The sequence below is a fragment of the Cupressus sempervirens genome, chromosome 11 (assembly GCF_028749045.1).
Source record: "Cupressus sempervirens isolate cs-2001-9-10 chromosome 11, ASM2874904v1, whole genome shotgun sequence".
NCBI lineage: Eukaryota > Viridiplantae > Streptophyta > Pinopsida > Cupressales > Cupressaceae > Cupressus > Cupressus sempervirens.
Window position 1 is genome coordinate 103,603,145 of NC_143128.1, and position 27,528 is coordinate 103,630,672.

The 27,528-nt window shown below is 34.9% G+C and overlaps 1 protein-coding gene and 1 long non-coding RNA gene across 2 annotated transcripts in view; one reads left to right on the plus strand and one right to left on the minus strand.

The window, feature by feature from the left end:
- The window catches only part of LOC149528416 (uncharacterized), an 85,056-nt gene extending 65,098 nt beyond the window's left edge, over positions 1-19,958 (plus strand). Inside the window, exon 2 of the long non-coding RNA XR_016358431.1 lies at positions 19,592-19,958. This is a non-coding gene — a long non-coding RNA (uncharacterized LOC149528416). The remainder of the gene's footprint in view (positions 1-19,591) is intronic.
- Positions 19,959-20,286: 328 nt separating this feature from the next.
- Positions 20,287-26,035, minus strand: LOC149528417 (chaperone protein dnaJ 20, chloroplastic-like). Its single transcript, XM_089808585.1, has 2 exons — positions 25,434-26,035; positions 20,287-21,335 (listed from the first exon to the last, which is right to left on the minus strand). The coding sequence occupies exons 1-2, from the start codon at positions 25,899-25,901 to the stop codon at positions 21,195-21,197; spliced, it is 609 nt and encodes a 202-aa protein (XP_089664711.1). The 5' UTR covers positions 25,902-26,035; the 3' UTR covers positions 20,287-21,194.
- Positions 26,036-27,528: the final 1,493 nt, after the last annotated feature.

A 27,528-nucleotide genomic window follows, 5' to 3' on the forward strand; every position in this document is an offset into this window, starting at 1 on the left:
ATTTTTTCTTCCTTTTTAATCTAGGGTCAAACTTCTATTGACTAATCTCGCCACGTGTTGCTCTATGATTGGCCTACTTGATCTGCATCAGTCACCACATGTATTTGCCATTGGGACCCACTGCCATGAGGCATCACCACATCAACCCTCACTATGTCTCTATCTGAGTCAGCAACTGCCATGTCATTACCGACATAGTGACAGAATGACATGTGTCATCCTCTGCCACATCATCACCTGCCTTGGAACTCATGCCACATCATCATCTCCTAGACCTGTTGCCACGTTTCATCATTACTTCCACCCTCGCTATGTCACCATGGCTAACTAGTGAGCACTTCCTATTGGCGAGATAGCAACGCCTTCTCGATCAGGACACGTGTCAAAATCTTGCACACCTTCGCCACATCAACATTAATGCACTTCCATTCAAAATTTAGCCTATGTCGCAATGAAGTCACCTCTAGCTAGCATTTGGGTCAGGTCCCACATGCATCATGGCTTCCAAAAAGCCCTTCACTTGATACACTAGTCATTGTGTGTGTTTTAATATTTAAAGAGTAAAATGAACTCTCACGGCCTCAATGTGGGATAAAAGCTTTGGAGGTATCCTTGTCTACCATGTGCTCTTGACATGCTACTACCTCTCTTTCATATTTTTGCTACTGTGGTGCTCTTTCTCATGGGACCCCTGGTCCTTTTTAGCCAATGTGTGAATGCTACTCCCCTTGTTTTAGCATGGGGACTCCATTTTAGCATTTATTGTGGTTATTCCTTGCTAACCGACTTTCCTAATGGATGTTGCCTCCGTTTTCCCATGGATCCCTTCAAGTTTAGCGTTGGGAACTCTTTTGCCTCTCAAGCAACTTCCTCCTTCTACGCGGGTGCACATTGAGTTCCCTTGCTATGTTGCGGCTTCACTTTCTATTTTGTTGCTGATAAGAATCATTTAAGCTGTGCGTTTATTGTGGAGAATGAAATTGGGAATGACAAAGTATTTTAATTGTACAAAATAATTGTTTTAATCACAACTTCTACTTTCACATAATTATTTTAGTGCAGAAAGTAGAACTGTCACGGCTTCTATTTTCTGCCAGTCTTCTTCAATGTGCTTGTGTGGACCTTTTCATAACTGCTCTGTTTTTTTAACATTAGGTCTTTTCTTTAAAATGGCATGGGTGGTCTTTAGTTGACATGAGCTGCTCCCTTGCCATAGACTCTCTGGCAACTTCCTTTTATGCATGTCTTCTAAACACAATGCCTTTTAATTGTCTTGTCATAATTTTCCTTTTTCAAGAACATTCATTTTAAGCCATCTTTTTATGGCACAATGAGGCAAAAGATTTATTAGCAGGCACGAAATGTTTATTTCCTGGAAGACTAAACAATGACTTGAAATAAAAGTTTATTGGAAATGAGGGATTTGAGGCTAAAATAGGCTCACCAAGTCCTCCACATTCTTATGTAATATTATTAGATATTTCCAATTTCAAAAATTATAATCTTTTTATGCCTCTTTTTTTATTGGATGCCTTTTTCCCCTGTCGTGGGCCTTCCTTAGTCCCCTGCAACTACTATTCTACTGCTCTTTGCAGATTTGATATGGAGTCAAGAGATAATTTTCTTGGGACCTTTTTACACAAGTAGAGGATGATCATTGTATTTGTAAAAAGGATACACATCAACTCCAGAGAATTGCACTCCATTTTGTTGTCAATGCTAGCATTAAGTGGATCTGTATCCAGCAACTGTTGCTTTTTCCTTATTCTCTTTGCCAGTTGTGATTTAGCCATTTGAGTTATGTCTACCCCATCTTCAACAACTTTCATCCACTATATTTCATTGAATATGCATAAATAACCTCCTTTTCAAATGTGGAGCTCGGTGGATTGCAAAAGAAAAGTTAGTCAAAACATTTGCAACATTTTCTTTAAACCTTTGCCAAGGAAATTTAAACTTTATTCCTATTGCTGACTTCTTCCATTGTGGTTTGAGATGCTATTGAGAGACTAATTTATTCATATCTCAATGTCATAGCTAAAACACTTTGCATATTATCAGCTCTCATAAATCTAAAAATTCTATCTGTTGCATAAAACTATCTTGTATAAAGAAACTATATGCAGCCCTCTTTTATGTTTTTCAAATCCCACAACTTTTGGATAAGGTCAATTGGGCATTTAAATGAAACTAATTAAACTCTCCAATGTTGTGCAGGGAAAGGCAACATCCACTTTTCAAGACTCTTGAAGTCTTTTAGCAATCTCACTTTAAAGCATAACTTTATTTCCGTATTGCATAACAAATACTTTTGAAAATTGTAATCATTATAGCTCTTCAAGATGCTTTTAGTTTTCAATTTGATGAAAATAGTGGGACCCAAGGTAGGTACGCCTAAAAAAAAATCATTTTCAAATGACTGATCCATCAAATTGATCCATTGACCATCTGATACTTACTGGAATTAATTTCGAGCACTAACAGATCATTAAAAACTCATTTCACTTCTTGCCTGTAAAGTGTGAATTTGTGTCTGGAGGTCTGCCAGCTGGCCTTAAAAACTGATCCAAATAGATAACTGGGCTTTGAAATTGAACACATTGATCCTCTATTCCACATACTTTCACCCCGTCCAATCTCGTCTCGTGATGAATTCTCAGTCAAAAGATATTGACCATCAAAGTTGCCTTCTCAAAATTACTTGCAAGAAAACATGTCAGGAAGCAATAAATTGGGTTCAAAATCAGCTTCAAAACACTTGGGAAGATGAAAACTGGGACATAAGTTCTTTGCCATGAAGAGAATATAATTCCATGTTTTGGGCTCATGATGAATCACAGGGCACATTTGGCAAATTTTCGAAAATAGGCACTTGGAAATTTTAACTGGGAAATGTGTCAAAAAGTAATCTTTGGAAAATGTACGGACATATGAAAATATGCAAATTTTAATCATGTTAGCAAATTTTTCTACTTGTTGTGAAAATAGCGCAAATTGGGTTTTTAATCATGTTAGCAAATTGATCAAATGGATTCATCATGACGTCAAAATTTGAACATATGAAGTGTCTAACCCCTAGAACACAATGCAAAAAGAATTTTTTCATTTGGGTCAACTGGTCAAAAGTTATTACAAGTCAAATAGGGCTTTCTAGAATTTTGCACAAAGTGTATCAGCATGAAAACATTAAACTGCCAACTTTGAGGGATTCAAAACCTAATCAAATAAACTTGAAACAACTCAAAATTTGAAACATAGGTTCTCAAGTATGGATACTAGGTACTCCCAAAGCAGCGAGTCATGAAACATTTCTGGGTGCAAGATATTCGGATGCAAACATAGCCTCATGTCGCTGTTTGATACAGTGAAAATGCAAATTTGACAATTTCTCAAAATGAGACTTCACTGAATGGCTCAGAACGAAAAATTTTCATCATGGAACACTTAGACATGCTGAATGAAAGGTGTTAGAAACATTGAATGCCTCTGGGGCTCAAAGGTACAGCTGGGCACATAAGCATTTATGGGCATTCAAACAGCTTGAATTGACTCAAAATTTGAAATGGGACTAAAATTGAAGCATGCAATTTTTAGTCTCAACATATCCTATGTGTACAAAGACTAGGATCTAAACCCTTCATGTTAGTATAGTCCCATGCAAAGGCTTTCTGACTATCTTGCAATAGTATAATGAGACTTGTCATATGAGATGCAGTAAGGTCATTATTTATATTCAGCTCTTTTCCTATAGAAATCTCAGCTCTCTTTATCATATCCATCATTAAAACCTATGCTATTGATGGAGATTTAATTTCATGGGGTAATAATGTATGAAATTAATTAGGTGCTACAGATGATTGAGGTGCATCACATTTAGGCAATACAGTTTGCAAGGATCCGGTAAGATTTTTAGAAGTGAACTCCTCAAAATCATACTAATTAGTAAGGATTGTTCCAATATATCATCTTCTTCTTGGGATACAACAAATGGGTTTCTCTCAAGCATCATGAGATGTTGAACATAATTAACTTCTAAAGGATCATCACCACGGTTTGGCCAAGAAACTTGGTCAGGATCTAGTTGGAGTTGTGCAGGAGAAAAACTGAGTTAACTTTTTAGTCTTGGCACCATCTAATATTGTCATTTTTCTTGATCAACATATAATGCATGCATCTGTAGTGGCCAATTAAGGTGTTCCTAAGATTAATGGATATCCTCCAAGGGTGCCTCTAGGTGATAGCACAACAAATTTTAAAGGAAAATCTAGGGAATCCAAGGTTACAATGATATCTTCTATCATACCATCAGGCTTGACAGTTGAGTTCTCTGCTAACTGAAGTATTGTAGGAGTGTCCCTTAATCCAATAATGTTAAGTCTTAACAAGACTTCTTTATTCATGACATTAATTGATGGTCCCAAATCAATCAAAACATTATTAATTTGGATGCCATTTATGTGTATGGTAACCATAGGACTTCCTGGGTCAGAATACTTAGGCATCAGGGCTTTGCTCAACATCAAATTAGAAACTTGTCCCAACACATGGATAGTAGGAGGATCCTTTTTCTTTCTACCAGACTGCTTGACAGGCTTCCTTTAAAGTTGTATTATAAAGGGGAATCTCCTTAAGCACATCTAGTAAGGGAATCTGGATAGTCATTTTCTTAATCTGGTCTAGGAGATTAGTTGCTACAGGATTTGGTTTGGATGGAGCTACAGGAACTAACCTTTGCGGATATGGAGGAGTAGATGCTTGTACAGATGGGGGAATTGGAGCATTAGCTAGTTGACTTGTTGGAACATTTTTAATATCAGTGACCTTAGTTATTATAGGTCCTTTAGGTGCAGGCAACTTGGTTTTGGACCTTAGATGAATATTGTTTATCTGCAAAGAATAAACTTGTTGCTTATTGTTGGGATTTGGTGTTGGTTGAGCAAGAAGTTGTGGTTGCTTCTATGGGCTAGCATTGGCTATAGGAGTTCAAGGTATCAGGGCTTATTACTGAGGTCGTTGGCTAGGCCCCCACTAAGGTGGTTTTTGACAATTCCCCTAGTGTAGAGGTTGTTGGTTAGGGCCCCATTGAGGATACTAGTTATTTAGTTGAGGCCATTGATTATTTTGTTGGGGATACTGAGGTAGTTGCTAATAGGCTTGGTTATACTATGGCTACTAGTTGGGCCAATTATTGTTCCAATTCTATCCTTGAGGGGTAGAATTTAGGGAAATATTGCCTTGCCACTGATTATTATTATTATTATCAAAATTATTCAGAGGGTCTTGAGTCATACCTTGTCTCTAAGCCCATGGTCATCTTTGAGCAACATAAATCACTTCTCCTGTATCCTCATCAATTGCTTTGAACTCTGTGGGCATTGGATGTGCATTCACAACTGCAATGGTCTTGCATGTTTAGTTCTTCTTCCTTTCTCTGCAACAAGAGTAAAATTCATTTAGCATAGCATCAACTTCATCCTTTTTCCTTTGAGCTTTCATGGTATCCAATTGAGTAGTTTCATCATTAATTATATCTTTCTTGAAGTCAAATAGTAGGTTAGATAACTCCATCCTAGATACTCATGATCCACCATTGGTCTTATGTGGTAGGCTCCTTAGTCCTCTACCTTTCTTCATAGTAGATCTTGAATAGTTCTGGCATATCTCCTTGATTGCATTCCAAGTCCTTTATGTAACACATCCTCCACCCATTAGGTATAGGGCTTCCATGCTTTCTTCTTGCACACCTCTCAAAAAAATATGCTTCTTAGATTCTTCATTTAGGTTATGTTGTTATTCTGTTGCACATTAAACAAGAATCTAGAAACATAGTCTTCCAAGGTTTTACCCTCCTTCTGTGGTCCATTTAAAAAATTCCATCCCCCTTCATATCTTGACCTCTGCAATATTCTTTATATTTTTGAACAAACAAATTACTCATTTCAATCCAGTTTACTACAACATTGGCACCCAACTCTGTGAACCATCTTAGAGCAACCTCCTTCAAAGTAGAGGAAACAACTTCAACTTATGGGCATCAATTGTGTAGTCATAGCTCCTACAGAGATTTTGAAACTCAAAGAGAAAGGTTTAAGGGTCTTTTATAATAAAGCCATAAAATTTTGGAAGGGCAATAGCAAGTATGTTCTTGAAATTTTGATTCCCTTGTTGAGGTGGAATAGGAAAAGGAAAGGTAGGCATAGCCAAATTATTGGAGGAAGAGGTAGTGCTTGATAGATAACAATTGCTAGTGGATTATCTTGATATTCAGGCTTAGCAAAATGTTCATTCAAGTGGAGTGATTCTTCTGAAGATGAAGGAGGTATTTCAGCTTGAATGTCAGCAAATAAATTTTCAAAAGGTTCGTCTTCGTCGTTCTCTCTTTGGGGTTCATCTAGTTCAGGATGAAAATCATTAAATGGTTCTTCCTAATTATCACGAGGAAGGAATCTCCCAAGGTGGCCTCTTTTTCTATGCATAATATGCTTCTTTAACACTAAACTCTATTCTATAAGGAATAGAAATGCAACTACAAAGATTGGTTTGAATTAACACCATCCCTAGCAACGGCACCAAAAATGCTTGGCCAAAGAAAGGGATCAAAATCCTACAGCAATGAACTTCTTAACTCTCGATTGGACATCCCAAGTGGTTCTAATCCAACTTATTTGGACTTATTTAATTTATCAATCAGGGACGTAAAATTGAAATGGTGTCTACAAAGTATATGCTTCAAACTTCTCTCAACTTAAGAACTACTCTACGAAAATTCAAATGCTTATGCTACAAGAAATCTATGCTAAAGCTGAGAATCGAATCTATTTTAACAAAGCATGAAAATACAGCTAAGAACTACTTCAACTGCATATGTTGTAGGAACAATCCACTAATTCTGCTATCAGTGATTACAAGAACAATAGAGTCTGCTCTAGTTCTACGAACTGAAGGTAAATCCTATACCAACTAATTTGTTCACTCTCTATGTGGGCCCCCACAAAGAAGTGAAGTAAAACAACTCAAAGATGGAAACCTGAAATAAACTACTTATTCATAACAATAGTAAACGTGCATACTGATAAACAACAAGATTATATTCAGTACTAATAAACTTCTTCTTTCTACTAAAAAAAACTAATTAATAAAAATCTCTCCTGGAACACAGACTTCCAATTATTTAAGCACAAATTAGGAATAGAATTCCTAGATTCTAGACTCCATCAACTATTGAAACAAATGATGGCATTGAATATTGCAACGGATGAATTAACTCTGGCACTAAATGGAATAGGAATTTAGGAGCTCACGACCCCTAGATTTCCTCTACTTAAGGTTGTCAATTAACACGAGCAACTACTTTGACTCCTCTTAGCTGAGTTGACTTTGCCTTTAAGTCTACAAACTATTAGCACCTCCAAAGTAATAACATACATCAAGACTAATTCAAAATATGTCATCTAAATTAGTTTACCCTAGGTCACATTACTACAGGAGAACTACCCAACCTAGCTAAGGAAGAAAAAACATCAGTCTCACTATTTTGTGATCAAATGATATATCATTTCATAGCATATTCATCGTAGTCCTAGAAAGTAATTATGCACACATCTATTTGAAATTATCATAAACATCATGTTCTTAAACATCAAATTCTTTAGAAAGTTTACAAATTCAACTAAAAATGAAATGATAAAATAGACCATATTCTAGTTTCATTAGTCATCGGAGGAAAGGAAGAGATATAAGATAATTGAAATGGGTAATATTTTCAAGAATTGGTTACATAATAGACAAATCAACAAGAAAGCTATTTATTGTAATCAAAAAGACATAGGAGGGGTTGAATTCTTCTTTTTCTAAGAGACTTTGTGCTCCAAGAGAGGGATTCTTCTCCTACAAACTTTGTGCTACAGAAGAGGGGATTTTTTATTTCTATTTTTATTTGCAATGTAAGGGAAAGTACATCATACTTCCAAACTGTAATGAAATAACTTGTACAATAGAAGAAATGATATGGAATACTATAGAAATACTTGATAATAACTAAAAGTAATAGGCCACTTCGAGGGGGCAACCTCTAAATATCTCCAATGAGAACACACTTCACAATATGATGTTGAAATAAGACTCACAACCTCCTATATATACCCAATTATACTTAGATTGAATAGACACAACCCTACATAACAACTAGGCCGACCTACCTACCTAAATAATAATATAATAATAATAACATGACTTAATTAAGGATTAATATAGCCACAAGTTGACTATTTAATATACACCAATATTAAGGGCGTAGCATGCCCCCTCTCTTGAAAGAAGCATTTTCCTTAATGCTAACCAAGTGTGGATTCTTTTGAATGACCTCCTCATCCTCCCATGTGGCCTCTTCAACTAGTAAGTTCTTCCATTGGATGAGATATTGAGTCAGGATTTTGTTCCTCAGCTTCTTCATATGTGTTTGAAGAATGCACTCTAGTTCCAAAATTATTCTTCCTTCTTCGTCAAGTTATAGTAGTACTATTTGAGTAGAAATATTCTTCCCAATTACCTTCTTCAAACAAGAAACATATAAAATTGGATGTATCTTTGTTGTTGGTGGTAACTCAAGCTTGTAGGAAACACTACCAATCTTTTGCATGATTTGGTATCATCCATAATATATTGGAGACAACTTATTATTCTTTTCTTGTTGCTTCATTGAGATGTGTTTATAAGGCTGCAATCTCAGAAGACCCAGTCCCCAACTTCAAAATTTCTTTCACTACAATGTTGGTCAGCTTGTTGTTTCATTCAATTTTGTGTCATGGTTAAATTCTCCTTAAGCCCTGAAAGCACCTGTTGTTGATGAAGAAAATGGTCATCTACTATATGAACTCTTGGTGGCACCTTTAATGATGATGGCATGGAAGGAGGATGATATCCATATAGTTCCAAAAATGGAGACATTTTTTATGAGCTATGAAAAGAAGTATTGTACCACCATTTTGCAAGAGGTAGCCAATCTACCCATTGATATTATTTTTATGAAGTGAAACAATGTAGATATCCTTCCAAACATTTATTAAAAACCTTAGTTTTCCCATCTAATTGAGGATGGTATGAAGAACTATGAGCCAATTGAGTACCTAAATATGAGAACAAATCTTTCCAAAAGTGACTAGTAAAGATAGGATCATGATCACTAATAATAACCTTAGGTGTACCATGTAGCTTTTGGATATTCTCCAAAAAAACTTTTGCCACTATACTTGTTGTAAAAGATGTGATAATGCAATGAAATGTGCATATTTAGTGAGGTAGTCAACTACTGCCATGATGACATTATGACCTTTAGATTTGGGAAGCCCTGTGATGAAGTCCATGGATACCTCCTCCCAATATTGGCTAGGAATAGATAAAGGTTACAAGAGACCTAGTGTCTTAATTGTTTCCCCCTTATTTCTTTGACAAACCAAACATTCAGCCACAAACTTTTGATCATCTCCTTTTAGCCCTTTCCAAAAAAATCTTGCTTGGCTTGATGATATGTCTTCAAAAATCTTGAATGACCACCAACTGGGGACTCATGTAGTTCTTTGAGAACCTTTTGTTTAAGAGTGGAATTCTTGTAGAGAGACAAGCACTCTTTATGCCAAAGAATATTCCCCTTTAAGTAAAAATTATCTGAACTACTAGGGTCACTTTTTATTTTTTGGATGAGATCACTTGTTGCAACATCATTTTGCCACTCTTCTTTGGCTTCTACCACCCAATTTTCTTGTAATATTGAAAAGGCACACAATAAGGCTTCATCTTTTTCATCCTTCCCAGAAAGTGCATCAGCCACAATATTTTCCTTCCCTTTCTTGTATACAATTTCAAAGTCATATCCCAACATCTTAGTGACCCATTTTTGTTGCCCTTCTTATGATAGTCATTGTTCCAAAAAAATATTTTAGGCTATCATGATCTGTCTTAACCTTGAAGTGTCGACCCATTAAATAAGGCCTCCATTTTTTAACTGCATGAAGGATTTCTAGCATTTCCTTCTCATAAATAGGTTTAAATTGATTATTACCTTTTAATTGACGACTCTCAAAAGCAATTGGTTGACCTTCTTGCATTAGAAATGCTCCTATCCCATTTCTAGAAGCATCACATTCCACAATGAATTCCTTGGTGAAGTCTGGAGTGGCAAGCACTGGAGTTGTACACATAGCCTTCTTCAATTGCTCAAATGATACATTAGTAGATTCATTCCAATGAAAAGAATCCTTCTTCAATAGAGTGGTAAGGGGTGCTGCTATATGACCATAATTCTTCACAAATCTTCTATAATATCCTGTCAATCCCAAGAAACCCCTCAGCTTCTTAATAGTTTTTTGGAATAGGCCATTCCATGATAGCCTTAATTTTGTGAGGGTCTACCTTTACTCCTTCATGTGAAACTATGTATCCCAAATACTCCACCTCCTTAAGACCAAAAGCACACTTAGATGGCTTAGCATAGAGTTGATGATCTTCGAGTAATTGTAATATTTGATCTACATGTTGCAAATGTTCTTCCCAAGTCTTGCTATAAATTAATATATCATCAAAAAAACACTAGCATAAGATTTCTCAAGAACTTCTTAAAAATGGAATTCATCAAACTTTGTAATGTAGATGGAGCACTGGTAAGACTGAATGGCATCACCAAAAATTCATAATGACCTTCATGAGTTCGAAATGCCATCTTACAAATGTCTTCCTCCTTAATCTGAATTTGGTGATAACTTGATCTAAGATCTAACTTGGTAAAATACATAGCTCCATTTTATTCATCTAGAAGATCATCGATGACTAGAATAGGAAACTTATCTTTAATGGTGTATTTGTTGAGCACTCTATAATCTGGACACATGCACCAAGTTTCATCCTTCTTACACACCATCACAATAGGTGAGGAGTAAGCACTTTGGCTATGCCTAATAATTCCTTCCTCTAGCATTTCCTTAACATTTTTTTCTATCTCACTTTTTTGTATGTGTGGGTACCTATAAGGCCTAATGTTTTGGTGGTTGGCTCCTTGGAACTAGTTGTATGGCATGGTCATGATCTCTCTTAGGAGGAAGTCCTTTAGGCATATCTCCAAGAATCACTGAGTGACAATCAATTATTGTTTATGAATTTGGATGAGTAAGAGCATTAGATTGAGAGACTTCTAATGAACATAGTTGGGCCACAAATCCATCTGCAGCTTTCTTAAGAAGCTTTTTCATTTAATGAGAGCTTACCATTTGTGGGGATTTTGCCTTCAATCCCCTTAGCTTCACTACCTTTCCTTTTGATTGAAATCACATGAATAATTCTTGGATGTTCATCTCAATTGTTCCCAACATAGTAAGTCATTGTACTCCCAAAACAATATCCATTGTGCCCATGGATATTGCATACATTTGGGTATCAAGTTGATAATCTCCCATGGATAATTTGATGCTATGACACTTCCCTGAACAACTAACTATGCCCCCATCTACAATCAAAATCGAAAACTCTGGGGCTAGATATATAAAACAATTTAGAAGAGTTGCCAACTTTTTGTTGATGAAATTATGAGTATTACTTGAGTTGATCAACACTATTACTTTCTACTTCTTTAAGAAACCCACTACCTTAAGAGTTTGTGGTGCATTGAAACCTAAAAATGCATGACAAGAAATGATTGATCGAGAATCATGTGATTCCTTACCTGTCTCCTTGTCCTCCTCTGATATGGTCTCATCCTCTTCTTCCTCACTTGGACCTTCAATATAGAACAATTTCTTTTCACTACATTTATGTTCTTGACTATATTTGCTATCACAATTGAAACACAACCCTTTTTCTCTTTTCTCCTCAAGTTTTTGTGGAGTCAACCTAGTAGGTTGAGGAAGAGATGGTGTTGAATATCCTTTTTCTCTTGTTGCATTAGCCTCCTGCTTTCTAGGAATCAATAACTTCTCCTCTACCCTGCATGCTAATATAAAAGACTTGTCTACTAAGCTGGGACAAAACATGTGTACCTCATGTTGAATGTGATCCTTGAGACCACCCAAGAATAAATCATTCAAGTTCTCCTCTATAATTGTATCCACTCTTAAGGATAGATTTTGGAATTTTTGAATATAATCCTTAAATGATCCTGTTTATTGAAGCTTAGCAAGTTGGCTAAAGAATTTTTCTATCACACTATTGCTATATTGTGCTTGGAGTTCTTCTGTAAAAACTGACCATAATATAGTGAGACCCTTTTTCCTCCTATGTGTATAAAAATACCAAATGAATTGTTCTGGTTCAAGATATAAGGAAGCCATTGTAACCTTTTTTCCATATGGGATTTGATGTATTTCAAACAAAATCGCCATTTGATTTATCCATGTTAGAGGATCTTTTTCGTCAATTTTGTGCATATCTACCTTTGGAAAAAAAATCCTAGATCTCACAGTATTAATAAAATTTGTGTCATTATTAGTCAACTTGAAGGTTTCACCTTGATTTCTTGAGAGCTCCTTCCTTGTTCCATTCATATAGGTGCTTAACTTGCTTGCTTCCCAATCTTGATCAGAGGATTTTCCCAGTGTGGTAGCATTCCTTTTGCCTCTTGTTGAAGGCTCCATCATGATGCAAACCAATATTTTGGAAATAAATCACACAAATAAAATGTATCTTGCTTTTTTTTTCTTTCAATTTCTCCAAGCTTTGAAATTTAAGCTCATCTACTATGTATAAAAAAACCCAACACAAGTTATACTCCAATTCGGCAAGATGTGAGAGATATGAAGATCTCAGTAAATTGTGTAGGAATAGTAATTCTACAATAATTTTATCAAATTTTCTCCAATTCCTCTAAAGTTTGGACTATATCTCCTTTAATATGGTCTTCAAAAAACCTTTAAAAATCTTGGAAAAAATACTCAGATATGAAAGTTATGCTCTTTCCAAAATCGTCCCAATGTTGAGAAAAAATCTTTCCTCTATAGTGCCAAGATCATGCTCTGATACCACTTGTAATAAAATAACTTGCACAATAGAAGAAATGATATGAAAAAATATATAAATACATGATAACAACTGAGAGTAATAGGCCACTTCAAGGGGGAAACCTCCAAATATCTCCAATGAGAACACACTTCACAATATGATGTTGAAATAAGACTCACAACCTCCTATATATACCTAATTATGCTTAGGTTGAATAGACATAACCTTACATAACACCTAGACTGACCTACCTACCTAAATAATAATATAATAATGATAACATGACCTAATTAAGGATTAAGATAGCCACAAGTTGACTATCTATAACCCTATATGCACCAATATTAAGGGCATAGCAAAAACAATGATTTGAGAGAGAAGCAATAAGATCTTTGATAACTTTTTGTCTTTTCAGAGAGCAGAGATGTGTGTACTAAGGCTTTGAATTTGTATGCATATCTTCGATTGGGATCAATATTTGAATTATCTTGATTCTCTTTGAAGCAAATTCTGTCTCATTTAACTACATATATATTTATCACTAGATCTTTGAATCCTGATAATTCATGTATTCTAAAAGAATGATAATCTTTTCTCTTATTTGTTTTCTCTTTAATGTAGAATCTTAATAAATGGACTTTGTGCCATTTATCTTCTATTTTAGTTATTTGTTCTTTTTCCACATCTACTCCATGTTTATGGATAGATGTTTGTAAAACTTTCTTGCTTTCAGGTTAAAAGCATTATCGATTATAGTGTTGTGGATTCATTACAAATCTTTCACAAGGAGTTGTACCCAGATAATTCAGAGGGCACTTATGCATTCCAATAAGCGACCCAACTATTAGTGCTTAATGAGTCTTCTTGTTTGGGTGTTTTAGGGTCAATTTGTATGTATTTCTTTTGAAGACAATCTGTTCACTAACACATAGAAAGCACAATAGAGGATATCATGCATACAAAGAATAGCAACTCAAAGGTAGACAAGTGCATGAGGATTGTTGGACAATTCACCTATAGGACACAACATAAATGAAAAGGATAGTATTTCTTACATATCAATTTGGTTAAGTAATATTTGTGTTCATAGGTATGCATCTACTCAAAGAGGTAATATGCATTTGATACAAAGTGCCTTTCTTAGTTTGGTGGATATTGTAAATTATGTTCTATCTCTTTTATCTCAAGTTAGTTGCACATCCACATTTTTTAGTGGCACGTATTATAAATACTAACCTATAGCTTGGCCTCGAGTATTTAGTCATCATATTGCATATTCAATTTTGAAATAGAAATCATATTGTTTTTTATAATATTTACTTATTTCAATACCTTTGTTATTTGGTTTCTTTGGTCATCAAGAATTTGAATTAATAAATGGGAATTTTTGGATCTGCAAAGAAAGGCATTTAGGTAAGCAATTGTTTTCCTTAGATCAGGTTGATTGCAATCAAGAGTTGAGTGCAAATCACCCGACGAAGAGCAGGGCACACTACAACCACAGAATTGCATTACTAGCAGTTTGAATTTTCCATACTCTACCCTAGGGCTCACAAACCCTAGCCAACGCTTTTTAGTGCTACCCACAACATGTGTGGGGATGGAGTTAAAGGAAGAGACTAGGAAAGGAGGGGGAGAATAGTCCAAACTGATGAAGACAAATGACCCTAATGTGGTTAACAAAGTAGTTGAGCATACTCCTTTAGAGACTACTTGAAGTTTAGGGGATGACAATGGTGTTTCACAAACCTAGAGTGATGATTTTGACAAAGAAATGGTGGACAAGTTGGGAGAGGAAGTAGGTAAAACTATGAAATTTACTCTTCCTGATGAAGTGGTTGATTGCAGATATGCTATTCTGTTTTTCTTAAGAGGCATTCCATCAAAAATGGAGTTTTATAGATGGGCTAAAATGAATTGTGAAAATCAGGATTGGGAAATTGAAGCATTGAGAGGACTTGGGAAAGGTTACATGTCCTGCACTTTCAAGTTTGTTGATCATGCCCAAGTGGTGTTTCAATATAGCACTTGGGTTATATGTGGTCAAATTTGTTATTTGTAGGCATGGACACTTGACTTGCATCCTAAAGGACCGTCTAGATCTGTGTATCCTATGTGGATAGAGATGACATTCTTAAACCTTTCTTTTAGATCTTTTTTAAAGGAGATTGTGTCTTAGTTGGGAAGAGTTTTATGATACAAAAACAACACTGGTAAATTTTCCAATCTTAGGGTTCACCCTAGGGCATGTGTGGAAATTGACCTCACCAATTAGTTATCCAATAACATTAAACTAATTGGCCCAGGGTTTGAATTCAATCAGCCACTTGTGTATTTGAACAATTGTAATGCTTTATTTTTTTGTTGACAAGATGGTCATCTTATAAGAGACTTCCCAATAAGAAAAAATAGGTATTCTCAAGCCAATATGTTTGCTACACCGAGTTCTTAGGATATGCAAAAGATTGCCTAGCGACAAGTTTTTCCTTTTTAAGTCCACAATCAACGCAAAAGGGTTTAAAAATTGTTGATAATTCCTAAATGCAAAAGGGTTCAAAAATTGTAAATAACTCCTCTTCTTATAAAGATGTCATTATGACTGATAGCTGGAGGATTGTTAGAAAAATGAAGGATCCTTCAAGATCTATTGATTCTTAAAAAGTCCATCCTCATGTTCAAAAGCCTTCCCCAACTATAGCTCAACAAGGTGTTTCCCATCACGAGAGTAGCTCACCTCTTTCTTTAACTAGGAATAGATCCCCTTCTCCACCAAGTCATCAGGATGGTGCACCCTCTATGAGGCAACGATTGAGGTCTCCTCATCATTGTAGCAAAGATCTCACTTGTATCGATAATGCTATTACGTCTAATCATTTTGAAGTTCTGCCACAAGAAGAGAATCCTTTGCAAGTGTATAATCATGAAGCATATAATATTGTCTTTGAACGTAAGAGGGATCTCCCTCCCTCACCACAAATATGAGGTTAAAGATGTTATAGTTAAATGGAAACTAGATATTGTTTTTTTGCAAAAGTCAAGTTGAATGGCCCTCACCTTGTTTATTCTTTATCCAACATATGGAAAGATGTTTTTTTTCTTTCATATGCACATGGACGAGGGCAAGCATTGATTGGATTAGCTCAATGGGAGAGTAGGTTTATAATTGATAAAGGGGAGGACCCTTCACATAGTTGTGTTGGGGTCTTGTCCTTTATCAATGAGAAGCCTATTGGATTTTGTTTTGTTTATGCTCCTAACATAGCTAAAGAAAAATGTGAAGTATGGGAGTGGATGACCACCAAATTACCTCAAGTTGATTAGGTTATTGGAGGAGAATTCAACATGTTCAAGCATCATTCTAATTGTAGTTGGTCGAATAGTGTAATGTTGAGCAATGAAGAATTTGATAAATGGATCTTTTGCAAAAATTATTTGGGGGTTGTTGACCCTATTTGTAAAAAAGATTCCAACCAAAATAGTAATTGGTTCACTTGGTCTAATTGTTGATTGGGAATTGATAGAAGCTAAGCAGACTTAACAGATTCCATATCTCTCACAACCTTCAATTGGCTGAAGAAGTTAATGGGTGTTATGTCAAAGTAGATTATTCTACTCTTCTTTTTGATCATTTCCCTATACTATGCCTCGTAGCTGGGGATACTAAGGATATCCAGTACAATTTTCCCTTCAAGCTTAATAATTTCCTACTCAAAATTCCTTCATGTGTTGCTGCCCTGATAGGCGTTTGGAGTTCTATTCCTAGGCTGGTAGAAGGAGAGTCCTATAGGGTTTAATGGAAGAAGGTGCTATCACAATGTGTTATTTTTTTACGAACTTTTGGTAGAAGATTGGAACAGCAGTGCAAACATAAGGAGAAATCCCTTTAAGGAAAGCTTGAATTTAATAGGAAATTGTTGAATTCGAACCCAACTAACCTTAAGGTTCAAACTACTATTTCTACATTTCAAGCTCAGCTGCATAAACTTGATATGTACAAAGGGCAAGGGAGCAATATTAGAGCAAGTTTACACTTGATTAAGGAAGGAAACAAATGTACTAAGTACTTCAACTATTTAAACTATAAGCATACAAGAGAGCATGCTAATGTCATTAAGGATGAGTCTATGCGGGTATTCTCCAACCAAGATGACATTAAAGCAGTGTTCAACAATTTCTATGAAAGTAATTTCAAAGAGGGTCCTCATTGGCTTGATGATCAATGGACATTGGAAGATATTATCAAGGATGTCATTCTAAGAAAGGTTGATGTTGATTACAACAAATTTCTTGTCCAAGATCTTTCCATGGAAGATTTGGAATGTGTTGTATTTTCTATGTCTCCCAATAAAATTCCTAGAATCGATGGCTTTTCAATTGAGTTCTATCAAACAATGTGGCAACACATTAAGGATGACTACTATCTTCTTTATTTACAAGCGTAAAGGCAAGGTTCATTGGGACCTGATATTAATAGAGGCTTAATTAAGCTTCTTCCTAAATGGAAAAATGAGTATACTTTATCAGGATGGCATCCTATATCATTACTCAATACCTGTTATAAAATCATTGCCAAAGGTTTGGCTTTAAGAATCATGCCGATGGCCAAGGAGATTGTGAGACCAAAACAAACCAGGTTTCTTGGGGGTTGCTTCATTCTAGACAACTTAATCCTTGCCTGGGAAACTTGTGAGTGGGCCTAGTAGACAAGGCATAATGTTCTTCTTGCAAAACTTGATTTTGATTACGCCTATGATAGAATGAGGTGGAGATTGATTATTAAAAAGCTATAGTGATTGGGGTATGGTCCCAAAATATGCACACATGTTCTCATGTTGTTCCAAGGCGCTAGTGCTCAGCTTTTTAGTAACAATTCCCTTGAGGACTCATTCCTTTTGCAACGATCTATTAGACAAGGGTGTCCTTTATCTCCATTCCTCTATGTGCTCGTTGCTGATACACTTGGTTATCTTTTCCAAAAATTTAATCAAATAAACCTTATTCGAGGCATACATATTCCCAACAATGCAGTGGTGCTTAACTCTCATTTTGTTGATAACAACATGTTGTTCATTCAGAGGTTTTAGACCTCTATTGTTGTGTGCCAGGCTACAAATTAGCTCATCATTAAATAGAATACTTTCTGATCAATTCTGATCTAGCCCCTTTTTGGATTCCACATGATTGGAAACAAAATAGACATGGACAAATTATGAGATATTTGGGTATTCCCTTTGGCTTGGGAGTTTCTCTCGCTGATATATGGAATTGGTTAGCTGGGACAATTCAAGTAGTAAATAAAATCTTTCTGGCATCTCATGTGTATTATTCCTCTAGTTGGATGCCTTCTAAAAAAGGATATGATGATCTGAATAAAATTGTTCGTCAATTTTTGTGGGCCAATTGGAAAGCAAAATCTGTTTTTAAAACCTCTTCTTGGTTGCATTGCTTACAACCTCGGAACAAGGGTGGGTTGGGGCTATTGATCCTTAAACTCAAGGTGTTTCTCAGAAAAATGGATCTTAATGTGCGTTGGAACTTTTTGGTTCATCCTTGTATTTCTCTTGCTATAATGATTAACAAATGGCAAAGTATTGGGTGGATTGAAAAGATTTTGATGGCTCCTTTCTATCACTTAAGAGCTTTGTGTCCATTACAATCAATTTGGAAGGCATGGCAACAAGTTTGCCAAATTTTGAAATGGGAAGAATGTCTTCAACGTGGGTTCAGTTTCCCGAGTTCCTCTATTTGGTGGAATAGACTCGTTCGATATCATGGTCAACCATTGTCTATTTGCTTTCCCAAACAAGGTCACTTAAAAAAAAGGTGTTAAACAGTTCAGTGATATTTGGAATTTTCAATCTCTTCATTGGGAGTGGGAAGTTTTGAAAATTACCTTTGGCTTACAAAAAGGTGTAAAAGTTGTCATATTTGTGAAATCTTTAGTGGAGATGGATATTACAATGTGAAATCTTTAGTGGAGATGGATCTTACACTGATACTCTGTACTCCTTTGAAGTGTAACACATTCAAAGATTGGCAATGGTTTGGCAAAAAAATCCTTCTTTTGTTTCCCCTTGAAGAAAATTTATGTCTCTTCATCTAAATTTGAAATTGGACCCATGCTTGTTGAAAGTCAAATGGGGCTGTAAGTTTAAAGAAAACAATTTGAGGGAATTAAGCTTTCAGATTTGGAGGTCCAAGGCTGATGCTAACGCTCAAGTCCTAAGCTCGAATGTACTGCATTATAAGCTGCCTGTAGGAGACAGATTGAAATTTCTACAGATTACTCTAGTAAAGTGTCCCTTTTGCTACCATCTTGAAAACGATTAGACACATTGTTTTGGGGCTATCATTCGTCTAAAAAAATTGGAAAGCTATTTTTGTGCATTTTCCGGCTATTTTTAAGCATGACTTGCATTGGAAAGAAGCTATTTCGGTAATTGGGCTTTATAAGAACGTGACTGCTGATTCTATAATACAATCAATTCTGATATATATTTGGAAAACTAGATGTTCAACTGTTTTTCTTAATCACATTGTATATTGGGAAGTGGAAATATTACAATTGTACAGTGACATTTTGTAACAATTTGTTTCTCTGTTTTTGCAGCTGAAGAAGGAGATGGCTTGCTTCACACACCTTGAAGAGATCAGATATCAGTTATCGTACTTGCATTATGGTGATGTTACAGTTTCTAGACAGCTTTGCAAACTCTTAAACTTTCATGTTTAAGCTCAGCATATTCTCCTGTATAAGTTCGATGATTCATGTGTGTGCTTTTGTCTTCTTCTTTTGACTTGGATATAAGCCTCTTTAGCTCACTGTTATATTTAGTTGAAATGCGAATAGTCTTCATTTTTTCTTACAGTTCCTTGTGAGCTGCTATTTTTTTATTGTACTCAGCACAGTTCAATAAAAAAAACAAAAGACTGAATTAATTTACCCCATTGAAATATATAACATTTGATTACAGCAATCTGTGTACCATTCCTTGTTATTAAATGACAGATTATCTACCTTGTAGCTTTCCACAATCTTAAAATAATTATCCCTCTCATATTAGGTATTTTGAGCATGCATATTGTAAATTTTCATTAAGGATAACTAATGAAATTTTCATGATCATATTGAAATGCATTAGAGTTGGGCCTAGATTATCCCATTTCATGCTAAGTCATGCTATCATATGACAAATTTAGTGATTCCTTGGAATAACATGGATTGAAAAATGCAATGTTGATCCTTATTGATCTAACATGTTAATGTAACAATGTGTACTAAGGAAGAATTGTTTAAATCTCGTATTAAGCATTGAGAATGTGTCCATTTAGAAGCTTTATTATAGATGATTAATAGAATTTTAACAATCAAATTGGTGTGCATCATTATATAAGTAAGAGTCAAGCCTAAAACTATCATATCTTATGGCAAGTGATACCATATTTTTGTAGGTACAGCATATTTGTTGTGACACCATGGATAGAGCATTGTAAGGCTCTGCCTCAACTTTTTGCATCAATCTATCAAATATGCATATCAATGGACTGGTTACAAGCCAAAATCTAGCACTAGTTCCTTTTATATTGGACATAGGTAGTTACAAAGGGGCAAGAAGATTGACATTATGAGATATATGAATGAAATTTGCAACAACTTAGCAGGTTTGAATTAGTCTTCTACTGCTACGGCTCTCGTCTCTGCCCCTTTTTGTTGCATCCTGGCTGTGGGATTCTTGCGCCCTTTTTTGGTATCATGGTGTCTTTTCCCGTGGCCTCTCTGGCAGATTTGGTGGCAGATGGTGATGCTTCTGAACCAGCTCTCCTGCTTGCTTATGTGAGGGTTTTTCCCCTATCCATTCTCCAATTTCTAGCAAATTCCTGTGATGAGTGTTACTGGTGTTAAGATCCTTTCTCCCAAACCCTTCTCCCACTCATCCTTCCAAAGGTGAATCTGACCATTATTCTTGAGACAAGAACTTTCTTATTGTGGTGTATGGCCAAGATGTGGTAGAAAGTGTGGCTTTTTAGCAACACTGCAGGTTGGTTTGTATGTTTGCTAGTATTGAGCCTTCAATCTGACACCTCTTCACTACTAATGGAACATCTACAAAAAAAGCTTCAATATCATATGTACAATAACTTTCAAATGCCACAAGCTTGTGAAGTACTATTAGAAATGAAATGGGCGTTTGTTAGAGAAATTTGAGGATTGTCTAGTTAGAAGTAGAATGCCTCTTTTGACGCATCCTGGCAGCCCAGGACAATGGTTTACCGCCATCATTTAAATCACCTCTCCATTTCAGATTTGAGAGCTGAGCTTCCCACCTTGATTTCCACTCTTCTTTCATAATTTCCTGCCAAAAACCAATTACTAAATTCAGTACAGAATACTGAAATTGTAAATGTTACTTTTATAGAGCACAGGCAATGTCTTTATCATGCACAGAACAGCAGATTAACATTGCTGGAAGAAAGAAAACATTGAACAAAACAATCCCTGACAACCAAGAGGTACATAAATGATAAATCCTATCACACAATCTGTGATCAACCATGTCATGATTGGTACTCAGTACATGTAGTCCTCGTATTCTGGGAAGAGGAATTGGCACTTCAAAGCCCAAATGTATTTCCCTTTTTTAATTGGATAAAATGACAAAAGCATTACTTTTATACAATAAGTATAGATTTCATTCCATGGAAAACATCATCAGTATAAATAAGTTGCATGTTTAGAGATTTTGATGTCTACGAGGCAGAGCGATATGAACTGGCAGCAAAGTGATAGGACCTGGACTCAAAGGTTTAAAGCCTGAATAAGAGTAGACTTGACAAAGAGGGGATTTGGTTTATTTCACCAAAGAGTTGCTTAAAAGTATTAATTTGAAAAAATAATCAGATAAAAAGAACTAGGGATATGCTACTGTAGCTAAATTAGAGGATGATCTTATTTAGCCACCACAAGCTAAAATTTCAGATACAAAGCGAAAATTAAAGCAGGCCATGATGTAGAAACCAAAGCTTCAACTGCTGGAAGGATAGAAAAATTTAAATTATTACAAATTTAGACTATTGATGATTGTTTCTCTTTGTATCTCCTGCTCCTTCATGTCCTTTCTGTGGTAAAAATGGAACCATCAAGCATGCTTTCTGGCACTGTTCTTATGCTCAACAACACTTATGGAACTAATACCTTTTCACCAACCTCCCTCCTCTTTTCTCTCCTCCCTGGACTTGGAAAGTTGCATTGCTTTGGGCTGCCAAGCACCAAAATATCATATCACAGACCTTCAGGCATGTTATTTTGAAAAACATTTGGAAATTCGCTGCTTAGGAGCCTTTTCTCACAACTTTTATAGTATTAAGCGTATACAGTTCACTTGGAAGCCATGATCATGTGTGTGATTCTCTGCCCCCTTCTTACTCTTTTACAGACCTCTTTTACATATATTTTAATTGTGTGTGTCAAAAACGTAATTTTTAAATGTGTGTGTCTGTGTGCAGCAGAAAATAAGGTCATACACCACTATGCTAATAGTAAAGCAATATAGCAAATGCAATACACCACCATATCAATGTTTTGGTTCACTAGGATATTAATTGCACCATTTAGCCATGCATACAACATGATACACTTACTTAGTCAAATGCATGGAACATAGGCAAGAGCCTACAACACAATGGTAAATTGTGAGCCTCTTATATGGGAGGTCATGAGTTTGAATCTACTCGAGTTTAATAAATAATAATAATTAACCAAAACACATAATAATAATGAATTGGCTTCGGCCTCTTATCGATCGAAAAAAAATAAAATGCATGGAACATATTTCCAGATCAAGAAGGCAGTTCGAAAATGAAAGGAATCATCAGAAGATAGTGCAGTTATCTATATTTTTATTCTGCATTGGTTGGAGGATTTCTAGCCAAGCTAGATCAAAAGTTAAGATTCATATTTAAAGCTCTGGGTTCAAAGATATCATAGCTTATTCAAATAAATTCCTCTATAATTGTAAATTTTGACTCCACTTCTACTCAATTTGGAATTCCTCTATAAGTTAATTCACTTTTAGGGTTGGAGGGTCAAATAGACCAAATTAGACCAAAAAACCACTTGAAAAAGTCAAAACACAAAAAAAAAAAAAATATTGAGACCAAATCCAACCCAGGTTTGGCCACTGGGCAGCAAATTTGCTCCAAATTCTGCCTGGAATTGTCTTAGAGAATTTGCAATGAATTTGTGGCTCTATGGAAGAGTCTGGAGCGAATTTGACAAAGACCAGAGTTTTGAGAGTTGCTGGAGCAAATCTGGTAACTTAGCATTTATACAATAAAAAAAACCTTCACTGACTATCAACCATCAAAGCATGGGGAGAACATTATAATTTGTTTATAGCCAAATAAAATGTTAAAGTGGAAGAGACAATGTCAAATAATCTAAATCATTAACTAGCATGTAAGGGCCAAATTTATATCTAAATAAAAGTTGAATATTTATATAGGGAAAGCCACAGAACCCAAATCTCCAAACAACAAAGATTAACCAAAATATTAGCCTGACTGGTTGTTAGTGGAGAGTTAGATAAATAGGAATTTGAAATTTAAAATGATGGTCATGTTGAACAGTTATAGGATAAATTTTGCCTTAGTATAAAATGTCAGATTGCCAAATAGAAAATAGGATTTAGGCAGGCAATAGATACAGTTCTGAAATCTTCAACCACCAAAACTTGATAAAAAACTATTCTTAGTTTTAAACAGGGTTAATTTCAATAAACTTTTGATTTTTGAGTAGGCACACACAGATAGAGGAGCTTTATTAGGATTCATTCAAAGACCAGAAGGGATTCAAATTAACTACTAAACAAAATATAAATAAGTGAAAACAAGGTTTCTGTGGGTTTGCTTATGAGGGTATTCAGGGGGTAAACTGTAACTTTGCACAGACTCTGAAAAGCCTAGGGCCCTAGACATTAAACCACCAAAACTTGAAAAATAAATTAGATCAGCTTATCCAAACAAAAATAAAATTTGAAAAATTAAACAGAGAAACAACAAAGCCCAAATCCTCAACTATCAGATTTAGATACCCTTAAAAAGTAAAAACACTAAAAATACACAAACAAAGAGAAAATACAAATCATGAGTAAGCAAAAATTGAAATGTTTTCACTGTACCTTCTTTATAGAGTAGTACAAAGTTACAAACATAGATATACATTTAAACTTCTCAAACCTTGGTCCTTCAACACAGAAGTACGAGATTTCACAGAGTCAATTAAGGGATTAGACATCCAGATAAGCTTTGAAGATCTGACAGACGGAAGACAAAGGCAAAAGCTTTCACACCATAACTTGAAAAGTAAAACATTTCCATCCCCAAACATATCTATGGACTGTAGATATCTAGAACATTATTTCCAGTTCACTTATAGCAACTATTAAATTGATTTATAAACTCAGTGCCACAAATCTCAGACAATGAAACACCAAAAGCTAGCTCTTTGACGCAGTTATGGTTTGAGATCAAAACAAATATATCAACTTTGATTACTTAAACAGACATAGAACAAAGCACCCCACATCTTGATCCCCAAAACATACTTTCTTTTACAAATCTGATCTGCAAACCTCAATCCCCAACAAAACCAAAGTTTTACAAGGTTGAAATCTTAATAGTAAATACCCGAAAATTGCAACCTGAATAGGTCTAAAATCTTGACCCGTCCAATGCAAAGTTTTTTACAAAGCTCAAATCTTCATAAAACCTAGTACAATTCTGTAGAGATCAAATTTTCACCCTAAGAAATAGAACTCCAGACAGACGAAGTGAGAAATAGAAGTTTTCATCGAGGCTTGTTTATAGAAGATTAGATCTCCAAAACATAATTATAATAACCCACTCGTCATTAACTCTGCTCAAACAGATTATAAAGCAAATAAACAATCAAAAACATCGTGGGCTTTGATTGAGTGGATCTGTCCCCCAGAAAAACAGAAAGACAAAATTTAATTTTCACTCTGTTCCCAAACCTCTTGTGGCCCTCCTCCTTCCTCAGCTAAAGAGAGAGAGATTGGAGAGAGATTTCTTCAATTTGTTTGGCTGAGATTTTGGGTGTAAGAAACAGTCAAAGAAAATCGATTTTCATTGAAATTGTTTGAAGGAGATTTTTGGAGTTAAAAGCATCAGAAAACAATAAGTACATTGGATCTGCTTAAACTTTGCAATCAAGAATAATAGAAAATTGTCACAAAAGACAGTCAAGAACTCTTATCAGACCTTGTTTATATAAAGGCAATCTCAAGTAATAAAGCAGTCTCCATTGTCTCTGCTCAAATGGACTTTTAGAACAAAAAATGCACAAACATCTTCGCCAAAGCAAGCTTTTAAAACAAAAAAAACACACGGAACAAACCCCCCCAAAAAAATGCTCGTTTGTTTAGCACCCTTACCTCTTGTGGGTAATCCCATCGCTCGTTCCCAGAAGCTCCAGAGGCAAACCCCATAGCAAGATGACTATCATACAGATTCTTCCTCCTAGGATCAGAGAGAGTCTCATAAGCCTCTTGCACTTCAATAAACCTTCTTGTATACTCCTCTGCATGCTCTGGAGGACACACATCAGGATGATACTTTCTAGCCAGCTGCCTGTATGCCTGCTTTATATCATCTAACCCCACATCGCCAGATATACCAAGCAATTCATAAAAGCTATGAGATGGGTGCTGCTCCACAGAGCCCATCGTTGCTCTAGCAGAGGGGCTCGAGGGAGACCTCATTGAATGCAATGATGGGTATTTCATCTGACTGAAATTGATGCCACTGGAGGAACGGTGCAGAGTTTTCCGTGGAGATAAGCAATTGGATACTGAGTCAGGGCACATTAGGCCTCTTGGAGATGTATTTGCAGTTACTTCCATGGCTTTTTCAATCGATTAGGGCAATCTAAACAATCTCAGGTCTGAAGATCTTTACTTCTTCCAGCTGACGAACACAGAGATTGCTTGCCAGAAATTTTGCGGAGTTTTAGATATTCCTTTCACCGTTGTAGGCTCCTGGGCCTTCTCTTTTCCGAAGTCTATAAAGAGATGAAACATAGGCCGTCATCTCTTGATTTTTTTTTGACGGAGCTTATTACGAGGAGCAGGCCTGGAATTTGACGGTTGACCCGGCTTGTCATATGATTGATGGCCAAATTTTTTATCTCTTACATTTTACCTCTTAACAAAAAACAAAAAACAACATTCACTATCAAGGTTTTATTTTAAAATAAAATAAATTTAAATACTGTAAAAATTTTAAAATAATATATATTAATTAAAATTATATTCAAAAGTCTTTATGAATAACTTAAAATTATAAATATATACAAAATCTAAAAAACAATTTAGTTGAGGGTTATTAAAAAATTAAAAATATAAGTTGTATCTCCCTCCATTTTTATATTTATTAGTTTTTAACATTCATTTTACTTTTTAATTTGTTTGTCCAATCAGAACATTTTATTATTCAATTACTTTTTGAACTATAAATTTTTCATAATTCAATACAATATATTTATTGACAATTTGAGTGATTTTTTTGCTACATAAAGAGTGTAGCTTTTTCCTTAATCAAAACAATTTATTATTCAATTAGTTTTTGCAATTATAAAGTTTTCATCTATATTATATTTGAAATAATTTATAAAAATACATTTAGTGATTGTTGTTTTGTAGGAATTTTAATTTATTATACACAAGATGCATACAATTTATATTATTTTCAAATTATTTTAGAGACTTTATACATTTTACTATTGCATAAAATTCATATTATTTTCTTCTATCATTATTGATTGTTTGTTTTGTAGGGCTTTTAATTTTTTATACACAAAATGCAACAAATTATTTTAGAGTTACTATTGCATAAAATTTATATTATTTTCAAATTATTTTAGAGACTTTATGCATTTTACTATTGTATAAAATTCATATTATTTTCTTCTATCGGTAGGAACTAGACATTTTGCGTTCTTGTTTCTATTAGTTTACCGCTATTTTTACCTATTATAAAAATTTACTAACATTTTCACTCAATTTGTCTGTCTAGTATGTTTCTTATTTATTTTCTAAAATGTATTTGTTAAAAAATAATAATGAGATTATTCAATGTAAACTATAACTAGTACTATTGTATTCACTTTGCAGTTTTACTCAATTAGTTTAAGAACTATGCACCAATCATTATGAATTCTTTTTTGATTGATCAAATATTCATAAAGTTTAATAATAATTTATTATTAAAACTATTTCTCTCAATCATGATTGGTTCATTTGATTTTGTCAGTCCAACATATTGCTTTCTTATCGGCTATATTTCCACTTAATTATTTTTTGCTATATTTTTACCTAATTTATTATTCTTGTGAAATTATTTATAAATTTATTTATAATTACTTTTATCTACCTTTTTATTAGTTGATACTTATTTTTTCTCATTTCAAAATCATATATAACATTACTATTTCAAAATTAATTTGTTCTTAATTTGTTTTTGATATAAAAG